General features: G+C 47.9%; 1 protein-coding gene across 2 annotated transcripts in view; it reads left to right on the top strand.

Annotated features, from left to right (window-relative positions):
* The first annotated feature begins 387 nt into the window (after nt 1-387).
* Nucleotides 388-16,685, top strand: part of ABCG1 (ATP binding cassette subfamily G member 1) — a 60,817-nt gene continuing 44,519 nt past the window's right edge. For both annotated transcript variants that reach the window (XM_040421754.1, XM_040421755.1), the window contains exons 1-2: nt 388-438; nt 6,048-6,291. In XM_040421754.1, the coding sequence (XP_040277688.1) occupies nt 397-438; nt 6,048-6,291 (286 nt within the window). In that variant the 5' untranslated portion in view covers nt 388-396. The remainder of the gene's footprint in view (nt 439-6,047; nt 6,292-16,685) is intronic.

Raw genomic sequence — 16,685 nt, 5'->3', positions numbered from 1 at the left:
CACATACATGTGACATGTCTGAGCCCCCCTCACATACATGTGACATGTCTGAGCCCCCCTCACATACATGTGACATGTCTGAACCCCCCACATACATGTGACATGTCTCAGCCCCTCCCCTCACATACATGTGACATGTCTCAGCCCCTCCCCCTCACATACACGTGACATGTCTCAGCCCCTCCCCCCGCAGGACGATGCGCAGATAATGACACATGAAGGAGACTGGGAAGAAAACAAGAGCACGTTTAGCTGCAGCAGAAGCCCCGCCCAGCTCCCCGCGCCCAGCCAATCAGCGGCCGGGGTGGGTGGGGCGGAGCCGGCGGGGGCGGGAGCGGCAGGCAGAGCGCTCAGTAGTTCAGCACCAGCGGCGGTAGACAGCGCACGGAGCCGGGGATGGCCTGCCTGACCGCCGCCTTCAGCGTGCCCTCCACCATGGTGAGTGCCGCCCCCGCTCTGCTACATCCCGGCACCCCTCTGCTCAGGCTGCCTGCCGCTGGAGACGTAGCGGGGCTGGCTCTGTCACGGTGACATGCTCAGCTCTGCTTCATCAGCGGCTCGTCATCTCCCTCTGACCCGGGAGTCCTGTCAGCCTGTGCAGAGCCCGTAGTGCTCGGGGGGCGCTGGAGTAGGATCAGCTGGGACTTGTAGTCCTCCAGGAGCTCCCCCGCTGGGACTTGTAGTCCCCCTGCAGGTAGGTTGATCACCTCGGCTGTCATTAGCCGTTAACCCTGTCCTGCCCGGCTGACAATCTGCTGCCGGAATTGCGGAACTTTCACCCTTTTTTTTTTTTTTTTTTTTTACAAATGCTGCAAATGTGACCGGGAGGCCAGGGGTTAACGGGATTACCCGCTATCGGAGACGGGTTGCACATGGCAGGGAGGATTAACCCCCTCAGGGGCGGCGGGCAGCCTCTGGGCACCTGCGGGGACGGAGCTGACCGATAGTTACCTCTGTGAGCCCAGGATTTGACAGGATGCTGTGCGCATGCGCAGTGCCTGCCGAGCGCATCCTCTCCCTATCAGCCTGGCAAATACATCCAGCAGCGTTATATAAGAGGAAAGGGGCACCGGAGGGGCACAGGGGGGCACAGGGCACCATCTGAGCCCTACACCTGTCATAGAAGACAACCATGTATACTATACTGCAACTACTACACTGTATGGTGGTAATAATCCCTGTTATCTCCTATCTATCTATCTATCTATTATCTATCTATCTATTATCTATCTATTAACTATTATCTATCTATCTATCTATCTATCTATCTATCTATTTACTATTATCTATCTATTATCTATCTATCTCATATCTATCTATCTATCTATCTATCTATCTATCTATCTATCTATTATCTATCTATTATCTATCTATCTATTATCTATCTATTAACTATTATCTATCTATCTATCTATCTATCTATCTATTATCTATCTATCTATTATCTATCTATCTATCTATCTATTATCTATCTATTATCTATCTATCTATTATCTATCTATTAACTATTATCTATCTATCTATTATCTATCTATCTATCTATCTCCTATCTATCTATCTATCAAATCAGCTTTATTGTCAGGACTAAATACATTTCAGCATTGCCAAAGCAAGTGGGAAATAATTGGGTAAGGATAGGAGGTGGGGACACGTCCAGGGTGGGGGTACAGGAGTCCATGGTATATCAGGCTCCTCTCAGTCTATGGCAGGCAGTAATATATTGTGCTGCTGTGGCCGCTGTGTTCTCCTCTTCCCCCAGCAGTATGGAGAGTCTCTCTTCCTCCTCCTCCATGGAGATGAAGTCTGGGCAGAGATCAGACAGTCTCCTGAAGTGAGTCTCCCTCACTGCTGAGTATTTGGGGCACCGCAGCAGGAAATGAGCCTCATCCTCCTCGGCCTCAGGTGCAGAGTCCGGCTCCTGTTCTGGGTTGTGGTGCAGAGTCCGGCTCCTGTTCTGGGTTGTGGTGCAGAGTCCGGCTCCTGTTCTGGGTTGTGGTGCAGAGTCCGGCTCCTGTTCTGGGTTGTGGTGCAGAGTCCGGCTCCTGTTCTGGGTTGTGGTGCAGAGTCCGGCTCCTGTTCTGGGTTGTGGTGCAGAGTCCGGCTCCTGTTCTGGGTTGTGGTGCAGAGTCCGGCTCCTGTTCTGGGTTGTGGTGCAGAGTCCGGCTCCTGTTCTGGGTTGTGGTGCAGAGTCCGGCTCCTGTTCTGGGTTGTGGTGCAGAGTCCGGCTTCTGTTCTGGGTTCTGATCCACACCCGGTTTTGGCTCCCAATAACTGATGCAAATCACTGATCAAATAGCTGAAGTGTGAACTCAGCCCAAGCCGTGCTTTAAGGGATTGTCTTGTTCTCTTTAGCGTCCGTCTCTCTGGATAGCCAAGTAGGTCCGTGCATTGCACAGATAGTCCATTGACTTTATTCACTGCTGGGAAACTGAACAGTTGCTGCTGGTGTCCTCCGCAGGTCACAGGTGACCTCTGGGGCTCCCAGCAGTCTGCTCTGGGGGCCCCGCTAATAATGAGGGCTTGTCCAAGGTGGAGAACCCCTTAAAGGGAATCTGTCCCCAGCGCCCTCCCTGTCACAGACACATCGCTGGGGTTCTCCTGATTAAGGAACCGTTTATCTCGTGTTGATCTGAGGCTCCGTTCCTGAGTTGTCATACTTTTTAATATACAAATTAGGCTTTTGGTGCAATGAGGGTGTTACCATTTCTGTTGTTGTACCCAAGCCCCACCCCTTTCTGTGGTCAGCCCCTCCCTCACTGCTTTGTCTCTGTCTGGCCCTGCCAATCAAAGCAGTAATGCAGGACCTGGCCACAGACAGGAGTGGAGCTTGGGTGCAACCAGAGCAACGGTGACGCCCTCATTACACCAAAGACCTAATTTGCATATTAAGAAAAAGTATCATAACTTGGGAGCGGAGCCTCAGATTAACACGAGACAAACAGCGTTTTCATCAGGAGAACCCCAGCGACGTGTCTGTGGCAGGGAGGTCGCTGGCGACAGATCCCCTTTAAGTGATCAGGTTACTATTAACATTTGTTCGGTGAAGCGTTTTTCCTGTTTTCCTGCGCTCATGATTCTTTCCGCAGCTCTTCATTCACTGACATTTTCTCAGCAGTAAAAGTTTCTTAATGAAGCAGCAAATAATTAGAATCAGCAGAAGCCGCCGCTGATCATCAGTCTGAAGTCACTTGGCTGCTTCCTGCTCATTACTGAGCCTCAGACGTATTCCACCAAATATTCTCTAAACTTAACCCGAAATCTATACTATTACATCATCAACCTGACCATAATATAACGCAGGCCACATGAGTATATAAACTGGACACTACAACTCCCAACGTGACCCTACTAATGAGGATGACCATAATACTAATCTATTATACTCTATACATAGAACACTACAACCCCCAACATGACCCGACCACTGATCATGATACAAATCTATTATACCTTATACAGGCTCCCATGTGCAGGGCCGACTCATACCCGCAGGCTGTGTGCACTATGGGCCGACTCATACCCGCAGCCTGTGTGCACTATGGGCCGGCTCATACCCGCAGCCTGTGTGCACTATGGGCCGGCTCATACCCGCAGCCTGTGTGCACTATGGGCCGACTCCTGCCTGCAGCCTGTGTGCACTATGGGCCGACTCATGCCCGCAGCCTGTGTGCACTATGGGCCGACTCATACCCGCAGCCTGTGTGCACTATGGGCCGACTCATACCCGCAGCCTGTGTGCACTATGGGTCAGCTCATACCCGCAGCCTGTGTGCACTATGGGCCGCTCATACCCGCAGCCTGTGTGCACTATGGGTCAGCTCATACCCGCAGCCTGTGTGCACTATGGGCCGACTCATGCCTGCAGCCTGTGTGCACTATGGGCCGGCTCATGCCTGCAGCCTGTGTGCACTATGGGCCGGCTCATACCCGCAGCCTTTGTGCACTATGGGCCGACTCATACCCGCAGCCTGTGTGCACTATGGGCCGGCTCATACCCGCAGCCTGTGTGCACTATGGGCCGGCTCATACCCGCAGCCTGTGTGCACTATGGGCCGACTCATGCCCGCAGCCTGTGTGCACTATGGGCCGACTCATACCCGAAGCCTGTGTGCACTATGGGCCGCTCATACCCGCAGCCTGTGTGCACTATGGGCCGACTCATACCCGCAGCCTGTGTGCACTATGGGCCAGTTCGTGTCTGCAGCTTGTGTGCACTATGGGCCGACTCATACCCGCAGCCTGTGTGCACTATGGGCCGGCTCGTACCCGCATGACAACAGGATGTGCCGCCATATTGTTGCCACCAGTCGTTATTATGTCCTAGGGACTGTCATCCCTTCAGTTTCTGTGATGTTGACAACATACATGGCTGCAGTTGGTTTCGTCACCGGAGCAGAAGCGATCATTGTGGGGGGTCAGTGCCCTTTAAACCCCCGGCCCCCTACCTTCCTGTTGGTTTGGGTTTTGGATCTTTCTACAATACGCAGCCTCCATGGAAGGTGCGGGGACATTCAGTCCGTTCTTTCATGTCTTGGCCGCCTTCAATCCTGCTGCATTTCAATAGGCGGCAGAATACGACCCTTTTTTCTTGTGATTTGCTGTGTTTTCCAGCGGGGTAACCCGATCCCTGGGGTTTTGTCTTTGTGCCCTCGGGGGAGATATTCGATCATTGAGAACCAGACGAGAAAGATTTGAACTTTTTGTCCAGCGGATCGGATGCCACGGAGCCCCGGCCGAGCGTTGTGTAATCTGGCGGGCGGAGAACATCAGAAATAGCTGCATCCAGGGCAGGAGAAATACTACAATTTACCATATGGCGCCATTTTCTTGTATCCAGCACCAATAGATCCAGTCGATTTGACTTTTGTCCTAAAAATAAAAGGGGTGTGGCTAAAGTCTGAAAATTGCAACAAATGTATCAATTCTGTAAATCGATAATAATTACACCAATGTATGAAAGGCAAGAATTTAAGAAAACAGGCGATAATACTTAGGCCGCCATTCACTCACGCGTCTTACAAATCATACAGCGGATGCATGATGACCGTCAGGGTTTAAAAAAAATTAAGAATGGATTTTTTATTTTTTAAATTACAAAAACTGACAAAAATTGAATTTTAGAGTTTCCATTCACTGACTTCCAGCAGTGATTTTGTGGCACAAAAACTGACTTAAAGAATACCGATGGAATAATTTTGAACTTCATGCGCTGACAGCAAGCAGAGATTGTCTGGCACAGAAACTAATGACTAAAAAGACCCATGGCATTTTTAGAACTTCCATTCATTGACAGCAAACAGAGATGTAAGGCAATAATACACAAGGTATATTAAAAAATATATACAGAAGTTTTCCTTGAGGAATGACTAGTTGCTGAAAGTGGAATTCCCCTTTAAAGGGGTGTCTAGGACTAGGCCTTCCTCCAAAAACAGCGCCACACCTCTCTATAGGTGGTGTCTGGTATTGCAGCTCAGCTCCATTGACGTGAATGGGACTGAGCTGTCATAGCACATGCAACATGTGAGCAGGTGTGGTGCTGTTTTTGGAAGAAAGCAGCCATCTTTTTCTAGTCCTGGACAGCCCCTTTAAGGAGCTCGCCTAGAGGGCCCATAGGTTAGCTTTTTCCAACTGGTCCAAGCAAGAAGGGGCCCGGTCCCTTTTGATTGCTCCATTTTGTTGGACAGATCCCCGGCCAATAAGCAAATCACAGGACCCCCAGCGATCAGCTGCGATCAGTGAGGGAACCCTGCAGCACGTGATCAGTTTTCCTACAGCGCCACCACAGGAGAACTGAGGCATTACACAGCTCCCTTGCCTTCAACGGACGGTCCGCGTAACGCAGGGTCCTCCAGGGACAGAGACGTTCTTTGTAATTGCTACAGTTAATTGATGGGCGTCCTAAATGAGGGGTGCCCCCTGAAAATGGGGTGTCTAACCCAGAGAACCGCATAAAGACCACGTGGGCGCCAACACGTGGAGGGACGCTGGCCCTTTAAATATTACGATCATGTTGATTTACGCTGATGATTTTTGTCCTCTTTTCGCAGAATTCCAGCATCCCCGCCGCCGCGATGTCAGACCCGAAGTCCGTGTGCGTCTCCTTGGACGAGGTGGTCTCCGGCTGCGCCGGAAATCAAGACACCCCCCTGCTTAACGGACACTTAAAAAAAGTGGACAACTACCTGACGGAAGCCCAGCGCTTCTCCTCGCTACCCCGGAGGCCGGCCGTCAATATCGAATTCAAGGATCTCTCCTTCTCCATCCCTGAGGGGCCGTGGTGGAAAAAGAAAGGTAACGATAGATTCTGGAGGCTCCTCGACGCAACGTTCTTGCTTGCTGTCAGTGAATACCATTCAGTTGCATGAAATGCTGTAACCCAAGGGGGTAGAGAGGACCAAAATGGGGGTGCTGTCGCCTCTCCTCAGGCACCACATCTTGAAACCATGCTCTTCCCACTTAAATTGAAATTTTTGGGACCATTTTGACAGCCGTCGATCGGCTCCGTTGTTTACACAGCGCCATTTATTTGGTTGTGGCCGTTACTGGTACTGCAGCCACCATCAACCTTTATTTTTTTTTAAATAAAGGGCTATTCAGCAATGTATACTGTCCGGTCCTTATCTGTCACCTCCACCAATCAGAGCTCAGTTGACATTTTCCCAGAGGATAGGAAAGCTGAGCTCTGATTGGCTGCTGTAGACAGTCAATTCCAAGAGCTACATTTGCGAACACCCCAGTCAAATTCTAGCAGCGCCGCCTGTTGGTCAGCAGCTTTAAAGGAGGTGTTTCTGCCTTAGGCCTCATGCACACGACAGTATTTTTTCACGGTCCGCAAAATGGGGGTTCCGTTGTTCCGTGATCCGTTTCCGTTTTTGCTTCCGTGTGTCTTCCTTGATTTTTGGAGGATCACCAGACATGAAGGAAAGTGAAAAAAAATCTATGTCAAGCTTGCCTTGCAAATAATAGGAAAAAAAACGGACGCGGGGGACAATCTTGTGTGCCTCCGTGTTTTTTCACGGACCCATTGACTTGAATGGGTCCGCGAACCGTTGTCCGTGAAAAAAATAGGACAGGTCATATTTTTTTGACGGACAGGAAACACGGATCACGGACGGTGCATTATCCGAGTTTTCAACGGACCCATTGAAAGTCCTAAAGGGGATCTTGTAGCCTCCAGCCCCTGCCGCCCACCTACCAGGGTTGGGGGCGTCTCCTTTGCGCGGTTTCACACATAATAAAGGAGGAAGCCGCGTTCTGTCTGTAAAGTGGCGCTCACTGACGCCCCATCGCAGCTCCGTTACCTGCAGCCGTCTCCTGAGCAGTAAATTACAGGCTGGGTCTGAAGGTTATAAAGTCGGCGCGGGCTGCGTGTCGCCTCAGGGCCTAATCTCGCTAAGTACGGTATTCTTACCCATGATTAGAGCGATGAATCAGAAGAGAAAATGTCGCCATCCCGGTGCATGCCATCTTCCCGCTCCCCCACGTGTCACCCCTCATTCCAGAAGGCGCTGTCACCCCGATGGCCAAAGAGTTCATAAGTCACTTACCAGATGGCAGGAGGAGTGGGGAGCGTGGCTACTGTGCCACGGGGTCCAGTGTGCAGCTTTCTAATCAGAGCTGATCACAGCTGAGAGTTCGTCACTATTGGATCTGGCATAGACGGCCCCATTTCAGAGGCGCAGATGTCTCATTGGGGGAATATTCTGTTACAATGTATCAGTGTAAGTCCTCATGCACACGACGGTTGTGTGTTATGCGGTCCGCAATTTGCCGTTGTGTGTTTTGCGGTCCGCAAAAACACGGATGGCGTCCGCGTGCGTTCCGCAATTTGCGGACCGGCGCGGACAGCCATTGATATAACTGCCTATTCTAGTCCGCAAAACAGACAAGAATAGGACAGGTGATATTTTTTTTGCGGACCACGGAACGGAGCAACGGATGCGGGAAGCACACGGAGTGCTGTCCGCATCTTTTGCGGCCCCATCGAAGTGAATGGGTCCGCACCCGAGCCGAAAAATCCTTTTTTTTTCTTTCTCTCTCTCTTCTTCTGACGGAACAGAAGAATGGAAAGCTAAATGGTGATGTGAATGCACCTAGCGGTTATGGAGTCCGTTATAACAGGGTTATAACGGAACATAACGGAATCCATAAGACGGAAGGACGGATCCCTTCTTCTGCCCATAGACTTGCATTATGACGGAATGCAAAACGGACGCCTTTAGGAGGCATTCTGTTTGCTCTCCGTCCTAATAGAAGTCTATGGGAATCAAAACGGATCCGTCTGGGTCCCGTTATGCAAGACGGAAAACAAAGTCCCGTCGACAGGACCCAGACGGTTCCGTTATGTTTTCCCATAGACTTCTATTAGGACGGAGCAAAACGGAATGCCTCTTAAAGGCGTCCGTTTTGCATTCCGTCATAATGCAAGTCTATGGGCAGCAAAACGGATCCGTCCTTCCGTCTTATGGATTCCGTTATGTTCCGTTATAACCATGTTATAACGGAAAGCCTTAACGGACCCCACTGTCTAAAAATGCCATCACTGAACCCACCCTGACCTGTGTCTGCACGTTACCATTGTATTTCAGCAGCAGAAACTTCTCCTTTCTTGATGCTTTGCTACAAATGAAATACAATGTATCCAGTATGAACCATGTTTACACTGGATACAATTGTAACAAAGCCTCTGCATTAGTCTGGATGTAAAGGAGAGGGGTGGCATTCACAGACAGCAAGCCGATGGGGAGCATCTGTCAGCAGTTTTGTACCTATGACACTGTCTGACTTGGCAGCTGAAGACATCTTTATAACCTCGAGGAGTTGATAGACAACATATGTTGTAAAAACTGGAATAAGTTTTTTTAAAAAATCTGTCTCTAGGAAAGCTGGGTGACCATGGAGGTGGCCAGAGCCGCAGTGTATCCTGCATGGTGACCCTTATTCTCGTGGGGCCTAGTCATCCCCCCGCCGGCTGTCACCCAGCTTTCCCAGACTCCTGATGGGCACATCTGCCAGGTCATGTGACTGTAGCCAAGCACCTGGGAAAGCTGGGTGAGAGATGAGAAGCCGTAGTCTGGAGGACGCCGAGTTGTGGCATCTGCCGCTTTGCATCTTAAAGGATCCCTTTGTAAAGGCTGTGAGTTAGATGCGCTGCACCCGCAGACAGGAGGCCATTATCTCCGCAGCCGGGTACTTCCAGCGTCCGTAAGTGCCAATTACAGGCCAAAAATTGTGTGGAAAAGAACATTTTGTACCATTTAAAAAAAAAAAAAAAACAGTAAAGCTTTCTGCGCCTCTATGAAATGTGCCAAAGGGACTGTGACACTACAAGCCCCAGCATGGCCTGACAGCTCCTTGTAGACCGGCCGTCACTTTATAGTCATATCTGAGAGAGTGCACGGAAGCCCCTCCCATTATGCAAATAGGCACAAGCCCCACCCCTTCGAAGGTCCCGCTCACTTGTGCCCCTCCCCCGCGGATGCGCAAACTTTGTCGCAAACCAAACCAAAGTGCTGGAGCCGCCAAGTTGTTAAAACGTGTGTGTCTATCCGTTTACTAGTATCGGGTGAGGGGCGATAGGACCGTCACAGCCCCCGCGGAGGTTGTCACCCAGCCTCCCGAATGGCGATCTGCTTGGTTGAGTAACGGTCTCAGAGCAGAGGACGCGTCACTGCGAAACTTGGCAGATATCATGCTCACGAGTCTGTAAAAGATGAGCGACAACTCCCGTGGAAACTGTTATGGTGGCCGTATTGGTTGTCAGACAGCTTTCCTTGGACGTCCGTTAGTCTTCTCTTATATTCAGTTTGTTTCGGTGCAACGTACAGCAAAACAAGACATGATATCAAGTGGAAACCATCAGCAGCTTCTGTAGACGGATCTGTTAGTCTTATTGACTGTCTCTGTTTTAGTATTTTAGTTTTTTTCTTGTCATTTCGTCCTTGAGATGCCTCCATGACGCCTTCCTATGCGGTAATCCCAGGGTTGTGGGTACTTTTTTTTTTAAAGCCACCATTAGACCCATCAACAGTAACTTGTTGACAGTTTCCATGAGAGAAAACAAGTTATAATGTAATGAAGATGTATCACAATGAGGCTGGATAATACACCGGATAACGTATCCTGTAACCGCCACAAACTCAGCTCTGCTACATCTGTACTGCCATTAGTATTGCATTTGTAAAGCATGGCCTGTGCTTACAGCCTTGATCTGAGCCTCCACCTTCCCCGGCAGTATCCCGTACGGTTACAAGACATGACTGGGGAGGAGAGGTTTGCCTCCGTGCATTATAAGGCAATTAAAACTTCTAATCCCGATCATTCTGAAATGCAGAGCCGGTCCTGCGGGGTTAGTGCCGAGCTCACACACGCTGGTACGTTATACTGCGTCCAGTCACGTGGCCGGGTGCTTATGTTAAAGGGGTTGTGCAGGATTTGAAAAACATGGCTGCTTTCCTCTAAAAACAGCGCCACACCTGTCCACAGGTTATCTGTGGTATTGCACCTTAGTCCCATTCACGTCAATGGAGCTGTCAGATGAGGGGAATTCGGCCAACAGCTAAGTATGTTATAAACATGACATAAATATGTCATATAAACAACCCCTTTATGATGATAACCTGAGCAAAACAAGAATGGACTCCCCGGCGGCAGTGCAGGGTCACTGCTAGTGCTGTCTGTGCTCTATACGGTAGTACTATTTGGGCGACATAAGGCAGAACTACTTGTTTATTGTGTGGTGGATTTACTTGAAAGCTATATGTTGGTAATACTTGGGTACTTTTTTTATTTTTTTTATTTGAATGTTATATAATATTTCGGTATATGATATGACGGTAATATTTGGGTATTTTATTATTATTGGTATTACTTTATTTGGGTACTGTATGATGATCTTGTTTTTCACAGTTATTTGGAATTGGGCACTATATGGTAGTATTGCTTGTGTACCGTATGGTCATATATTTAGGCACTGTATGTAATATTACAGTATTTAGGCACTGTATGTAATATTACAGTATTTAGGCACTGTATGTAATATTACAGTATTTAGGCACTGTAGGACAGTAATATCTGTGGTCTTATTTGGGTGCAGTAAAATATTTAGGCACTTTATAGTGGTTTATGTAGGCACTGTATGGTTGCTTTACTTAGGCACCGTATGTTAGTTTTATGTATGCATTATACGGTGGTTTTATGTAGGCATTGTATGATGGTTTTATGTAGGCATTGTATGGTGGTTTTATGTAGGCACTGTATGATGGTTTTATGTAGGCATTGTATGATGGTTTTATGTAGGCATTGTATGGTGGTTTTATGTAGGCACTGTATGGGGGTTTTATGTGGGCACTGTATGATGGTTTTATGTGGGCACTGTATGGTGGTTTTATGTAGGCACTGTATGGTGGTTTTATGTAGGCATTGTATGGTGGTTTTATGTAGGCACTGTATGGTGGTTTTATGTAGGCATTGTATGGTGGTTTTATGTAGGCACTGTATGGTGGTTTTATGTAGGCACTGTATGATGGTTTTATGTGGGCACTGTATGGTAGTTTTATGTAGGCACTGTATGGTGGTTTTATGTAGGCACTGTATGGTGGTTTTATGTAGGCACTGTATGGTGGTTTTATGTAGGCATTGTATGATGGTTTTATGTAGGCACTGTATGGTAGTTTTATGTAGGCACTGTATGGTGGTTTTATGTGGGCACTGTATGATGGTTTTATGTGGGCACTGTATGGTGGTTTTATGTGGGCACTGTATGGTGGTTTTATGTAGGCACTGTATGGTGGTTTTATGTGGGCACTGTATGGTGGTTTTATGTAGGCACTGTATGGTGGTTTTATGTGGGCACTGTATGGTGGTTTTATGTAGGCACTGTATGATGGTTTTATGTAGGCACTGTATGGTGGTTTTATGTAGGCACTGTATGGGGGTTTTATGTAGGCACTGTATGGTGGTTTTATGTGGGCACTGTATGGTGGTTTTATGTAGGCACTGTATGGTGGTTTTATGTAGGCATTGTATGGTGGTTTTATGTAGGCACTGTATGGTAGTTTTATGTAGGCACTGTATGGTGGTTTTATGTGGGCACTGTATGGTGGTTTTATGTAGGCACTGTATGGTGGTTTTATGTAGGCATTGTATGGTGGTTTTATGTAGGCATTGTATGGTGGTTTTATGTAGGCACTGTATGGTAGTTTTATGTAGGCACTGTATGGTGGTTTTATGTAGGCACTGTATGGTGGTTTTATGTAGGCATTGTATGGTGGTTTTATGTAGGCATTGTATGGTGGTTTTATGTAGGCACTGTATGGTGGTTTTATGCGGGCATTGTATGGGGGTTTTATGCGGGCACTGTATGGTGGTTTTATGTGGGCATTGTATGGTGGTTTTATGTGGGCACTGTATGGTGGTTTTATGTAGGCATTGTATGGTGGTTTTATGCGGGCACTGTATGATGGTTTTATGTAGGCACTGTATGGTGGTTTTATGTAGGCATTGTATGGTGGTTTTATGTAGGCATTGTATGGTGGTTTTATGTAGGCACTGTATGGTGGTTTTATGTGGGCACTGTATGATGGTTTTATGTAGGCACTGTATGGTGGTTTTATGTAGGCACTGTATGGTGGTTTTATGTAGGCACTGTATGGTGGTTTTATGTAGGCACTGTATGGTGGTTTTATGTAGGCACTGTATGGTAGTTTTATGTAGGCACTGTATGGTGGTTTTATGTAGGCACTGTATGGTGGTTTTATGTAGGCACTGTATGGTGGTTTTATGTAGGCACTGTATGATGGTTTTATGTAGGCACTGTATGATGGTTTTATGTAGGCACTGTATGGTGGTTTTATGTAGGCACTGTATGGTGGTTTTATGTAGGCACTGTATGATGGTTTTATGTAGGCACTGTATGGTGGTTTTATGTAGGCACTGTTTGGTGGTTTTATGTGGGCACTGTATGGTGGTTTTATGTAGGCACTGTATGGTGGTTTTATGTAGGCACTGTATGGTAGTTTTATGTAGGCACTGTATGGTGGTTTTATGTGGGCACTGTATGGTGGTTTTATGTGGGCACTGTATGGTGGTTTTATGTAGGCACTGTATGGTGGTTTTATGTAGGCACTGTATGGTGGTTTTATGTAGGCACTGTATGGTGGTTTTATGTGGGCATTGTATGGGGGTTTTATGCGGGCACTGTATGGTGGTTTTATGTGGGCATTGTATGGTGGTTTTATGTAGGCATTGTATGGTGGTTTTATGTAGGCACTGTATGGTGGTTTTATGCGGGCATTGTATGGGGGTTTTATGCGGGCACTGTATGGTGGTTTTATGTGGGCATTGTATGGTGGTTTTATGTGGGCACTGTATGGTGGTTTTATGTAGGCATTGTATGGTGGTTTTATGCGGGCACTGTATGATGGTTTTATTTAGGCATTGTATGGTGGTTTTATGTAGGCACTGTATGGTGGTTTTATGTGGGCACTGTATGGTGGTTTTATGTAGGCACTGTATGATGGTTTTATTTAGGCATTGTATGGTGGTTTTATGTAGGCATTGTATGATGGTTTTATGTAGGCATTGTATGGTAGTTTTATGCGGGCACTGTATGGTGGTTTTATGTAGGCACTGTATGGGGGTTTTATGTAGGCACTGTATGATGGTTTTATGTAGGCACTGTATGGTGGTTTTATGTAGGCACTGTATGGTGGTTTTATTTAGGCACTGTATGGTGGTTTTATGTAGGCATTGTATGGTGGTTTTATGTAGGCACTGTATGGTGGTTTTATGTAGGCACTGTATGATGGTTTTATGTAGGCACTGTATGGTGGTTTTATGTAGGCACTGTATGGTGGTTTTATGTGGGCACTGTATGGGGGTTTTATGTGGGCACTGTATGGTGGTTTTATGTAGGCACTGTATGATGGTTTTATGTAGGCACTGTATGATGGTTTTATGTGGGCACTGTATGGTGGTTTTATGTGGGCACTGTATGGGGGTTTTATGTGGGCACTGTATGGTGGTTTTATGTAGGCACTGTATGGTGGTTTTATGTAGGCACTGTATGGTGGTTTTATGTGGGCACTGTATGATGGTTTTATGTAGGCACTGTATGGTGGTTTTATGTGGGCACTGTATGGTGGTTTTATGTAGGCACTGTATGGTGGTTTTATGTAGGCACTGTATGATGGTTTTATGTAGGCACTGTATGGTGGTTTTATGTAGGCACTGTATGGTGGTTTTATGTAGGCACTGTATGATGGTTTTATGTAGGCACTGTATGGTGGTTTTATGTAGGCACTGTATGGTGGTTTTATGTAGGCACTGTATGGTGGTTTTATGTGGGCACTGTATGGGGGTTTTATGTGGGCACTGTATGGTGGTTTTATGTAGGCACTGTATGATGGTTTTATGTAGGCACTGTATGATGGTTTTATGTGGGCACTGTATGGTGGTTTTATGTGGGCACTGTATGGGGGTTTTATGTGGGCACTGTATGGTGGTTTTATGTAGGCATTGTATGGTGGTTTTATGTAGGCACTGTATGGTGGTTTTATGTAGGCATTGTATGGTGGTTTTATGTAGGCACTGTATGGTGGTTTTATGTAGGCACTGTATGATGGTTTTATGTAGGCACTGTATGGTGGTTTTATGTAGGCACTGTATGGTGGTTTTATGTGGGCACTGTATGGGGGTTTTATGTAGGCACTGTATGGTGGTTTTATGTAGGCACTGTATGATGGTTTTATGTAGGCACTGTATGGTGGTTTTATGTAGGCACTGTATGGTGGTTTTATGTAGGCACTGTATGGTGGTTTTATGTAGGCACTGTATGGTGGTTTTATGTAGGCACTGTATGGTGGTTTTATGTAGGCACTGTATGGTGGTTTTATGTAGGCACTGTATGGTGGTTTTATGTAGGCATTGTATGGTGGTTTTATGTAGGCACTGTATGGGGGTTTTATTTAGGCACTGTATGGTGGTTTTATGTAGGCACTGTATGGTGGTTTTATGTGGGCACTGTATGGTGGTTTTATGCGGGCACTGTATGGTGAGATTTATTCAATACATTCACCTGGGCGTTGTATATTACAGTTATTATGATGAGTATTTTGCTGCGTCTTTCTGTTTTAAGTATTCCGCCATACAGTGCCCGGCTCCGCGGCACCCCCATTAGCTCTGGCTATGGGCCTCGTCACTGCCTTTGTTCCACGAGACCCATTGATTCAATTACTATGGTGCGGCACTTTCCGGCGATGACTCTGGGGCTCCACACATCCCACATCCATCTTATTAGCCAAACCTCCAGCGACTCTTCACCTCCTTGAGGATCTTATTACAGGGGAATAAAGACACTGCATCAGCTTAAGAGATACGCAGGGCGCAGCAGGGCACGCACGGGTACAACAGTCCCAAAAAGATCCAGTCTCTGCCGGTGTATGACCGCAGACCCCGGGAAAGGGGCCCCTAAAACCTTCCTCACCACCTGTCTGCATGGAGTCCGCCTGGTGGCCATGCATGGTAATGGCAGAACCAGCCGGCTTCATCCAATAGGGAGAAACAACTTTCAAAAAAATGTCTGCATTATTATTATAGGCTTTATTATTATGTGCTTTATTATTATAATTCCTGTGGGTGTCTACGACCCCTGCAGTGCTGCTTCCTCCAGCTTTACCTGCCTCTGCCCAGAAATGTTTGATTCCTAGCTTTTGCAGAATTTCTCCGCTCTCTGTGCCAACACAAACCCTCCCTTCATGCATCCCCCATTAAAGGGTTTCACCACTTTAGACTATTACTTTCCAGCTGGGATAGTCAAGGCCACTGGGATTGTCACTGCAAACATACAGTCCGAGAGTCCTCTGCGTCCAGAGGCTACAAGATGGCGGCAGTGCTTGGCTTCCAGTTCTTTGGTGCAGGCACCGAACAGCAGGTGGGCATGTCCTGTGCATGCGCAGCTACAATAGGTACTGCTGCCTATGTCTGCGCATGTGTCCTCCTTCCATTCAATGCCTGTGCCTCAGTACTGCACTGCTGCCTGCCCCCCAGTATCATGCCTGCCTCTCCTCAGTACTGCACTGCTGCCCCCCAGTATCATGCCTGCCACTCCTCAGTACTGCACTCTCCTCAGTACTGCACTGCTGCCTGCCCCCCAGTATCATGCCTGCCTCTCCTCAGTACTGTACTGCTGCCCCCCAGTATAATGCCTGCCGCTCCTCAGTACTGCACTGCTGCCTGCCCCCCAGTATCATGCCTGCCTCTCCTCAGTACTGCACTGCTGCCCCCCAGTATAATGCCTGCCGCTCCTCAGTACTACACTGCTGCCCCCAGTATCATGCCTGCCGCTCCTCAGAATTGCACTGCTGCCCCCAATATCATGCCTGCCACTTCTCGTTATTGCACTGCTGCCCCCCAGTATCATGCCTGCCACTCCTCAGAACTGCACTGCTGCCCCCCAGTATCATGCCTGCCTCTCCTCAGTACTGCACTGCTGCCCCCAGTATCATGCCTGCCTCTCCTCAGTACTGCACTGCTGCCCCCCAGTATCATGCCTGCCACTCCTCAGAATTGCACTGCTGCCCCCCAGTATCATGCCTGCCGCTTCTCGTTACTGCACTGCTGCCCCCCAGTATCATGCCTGCCACTCCTCAGAACTGTACTGCTGCCCCCAATATCATGCCTGCCTC

Source organism: Bufo bufo, chromosome 3 (genome assembly GCF_905171765.1).
Source record: "Bufo bufo chromosome 3, aBufBuf1.1, whole genome shotgun sequence".
NCBI lineage: Eukaryota > Metazoa > Chordata > Amphibia > Anura > Bufonidae > Bufo > Bufo bufo.
The sequence above is the reverse complement of the archived record's forward strand: the minus strand, read 5'-3'. Positions and strand labels throughout refer to the sequence as shown.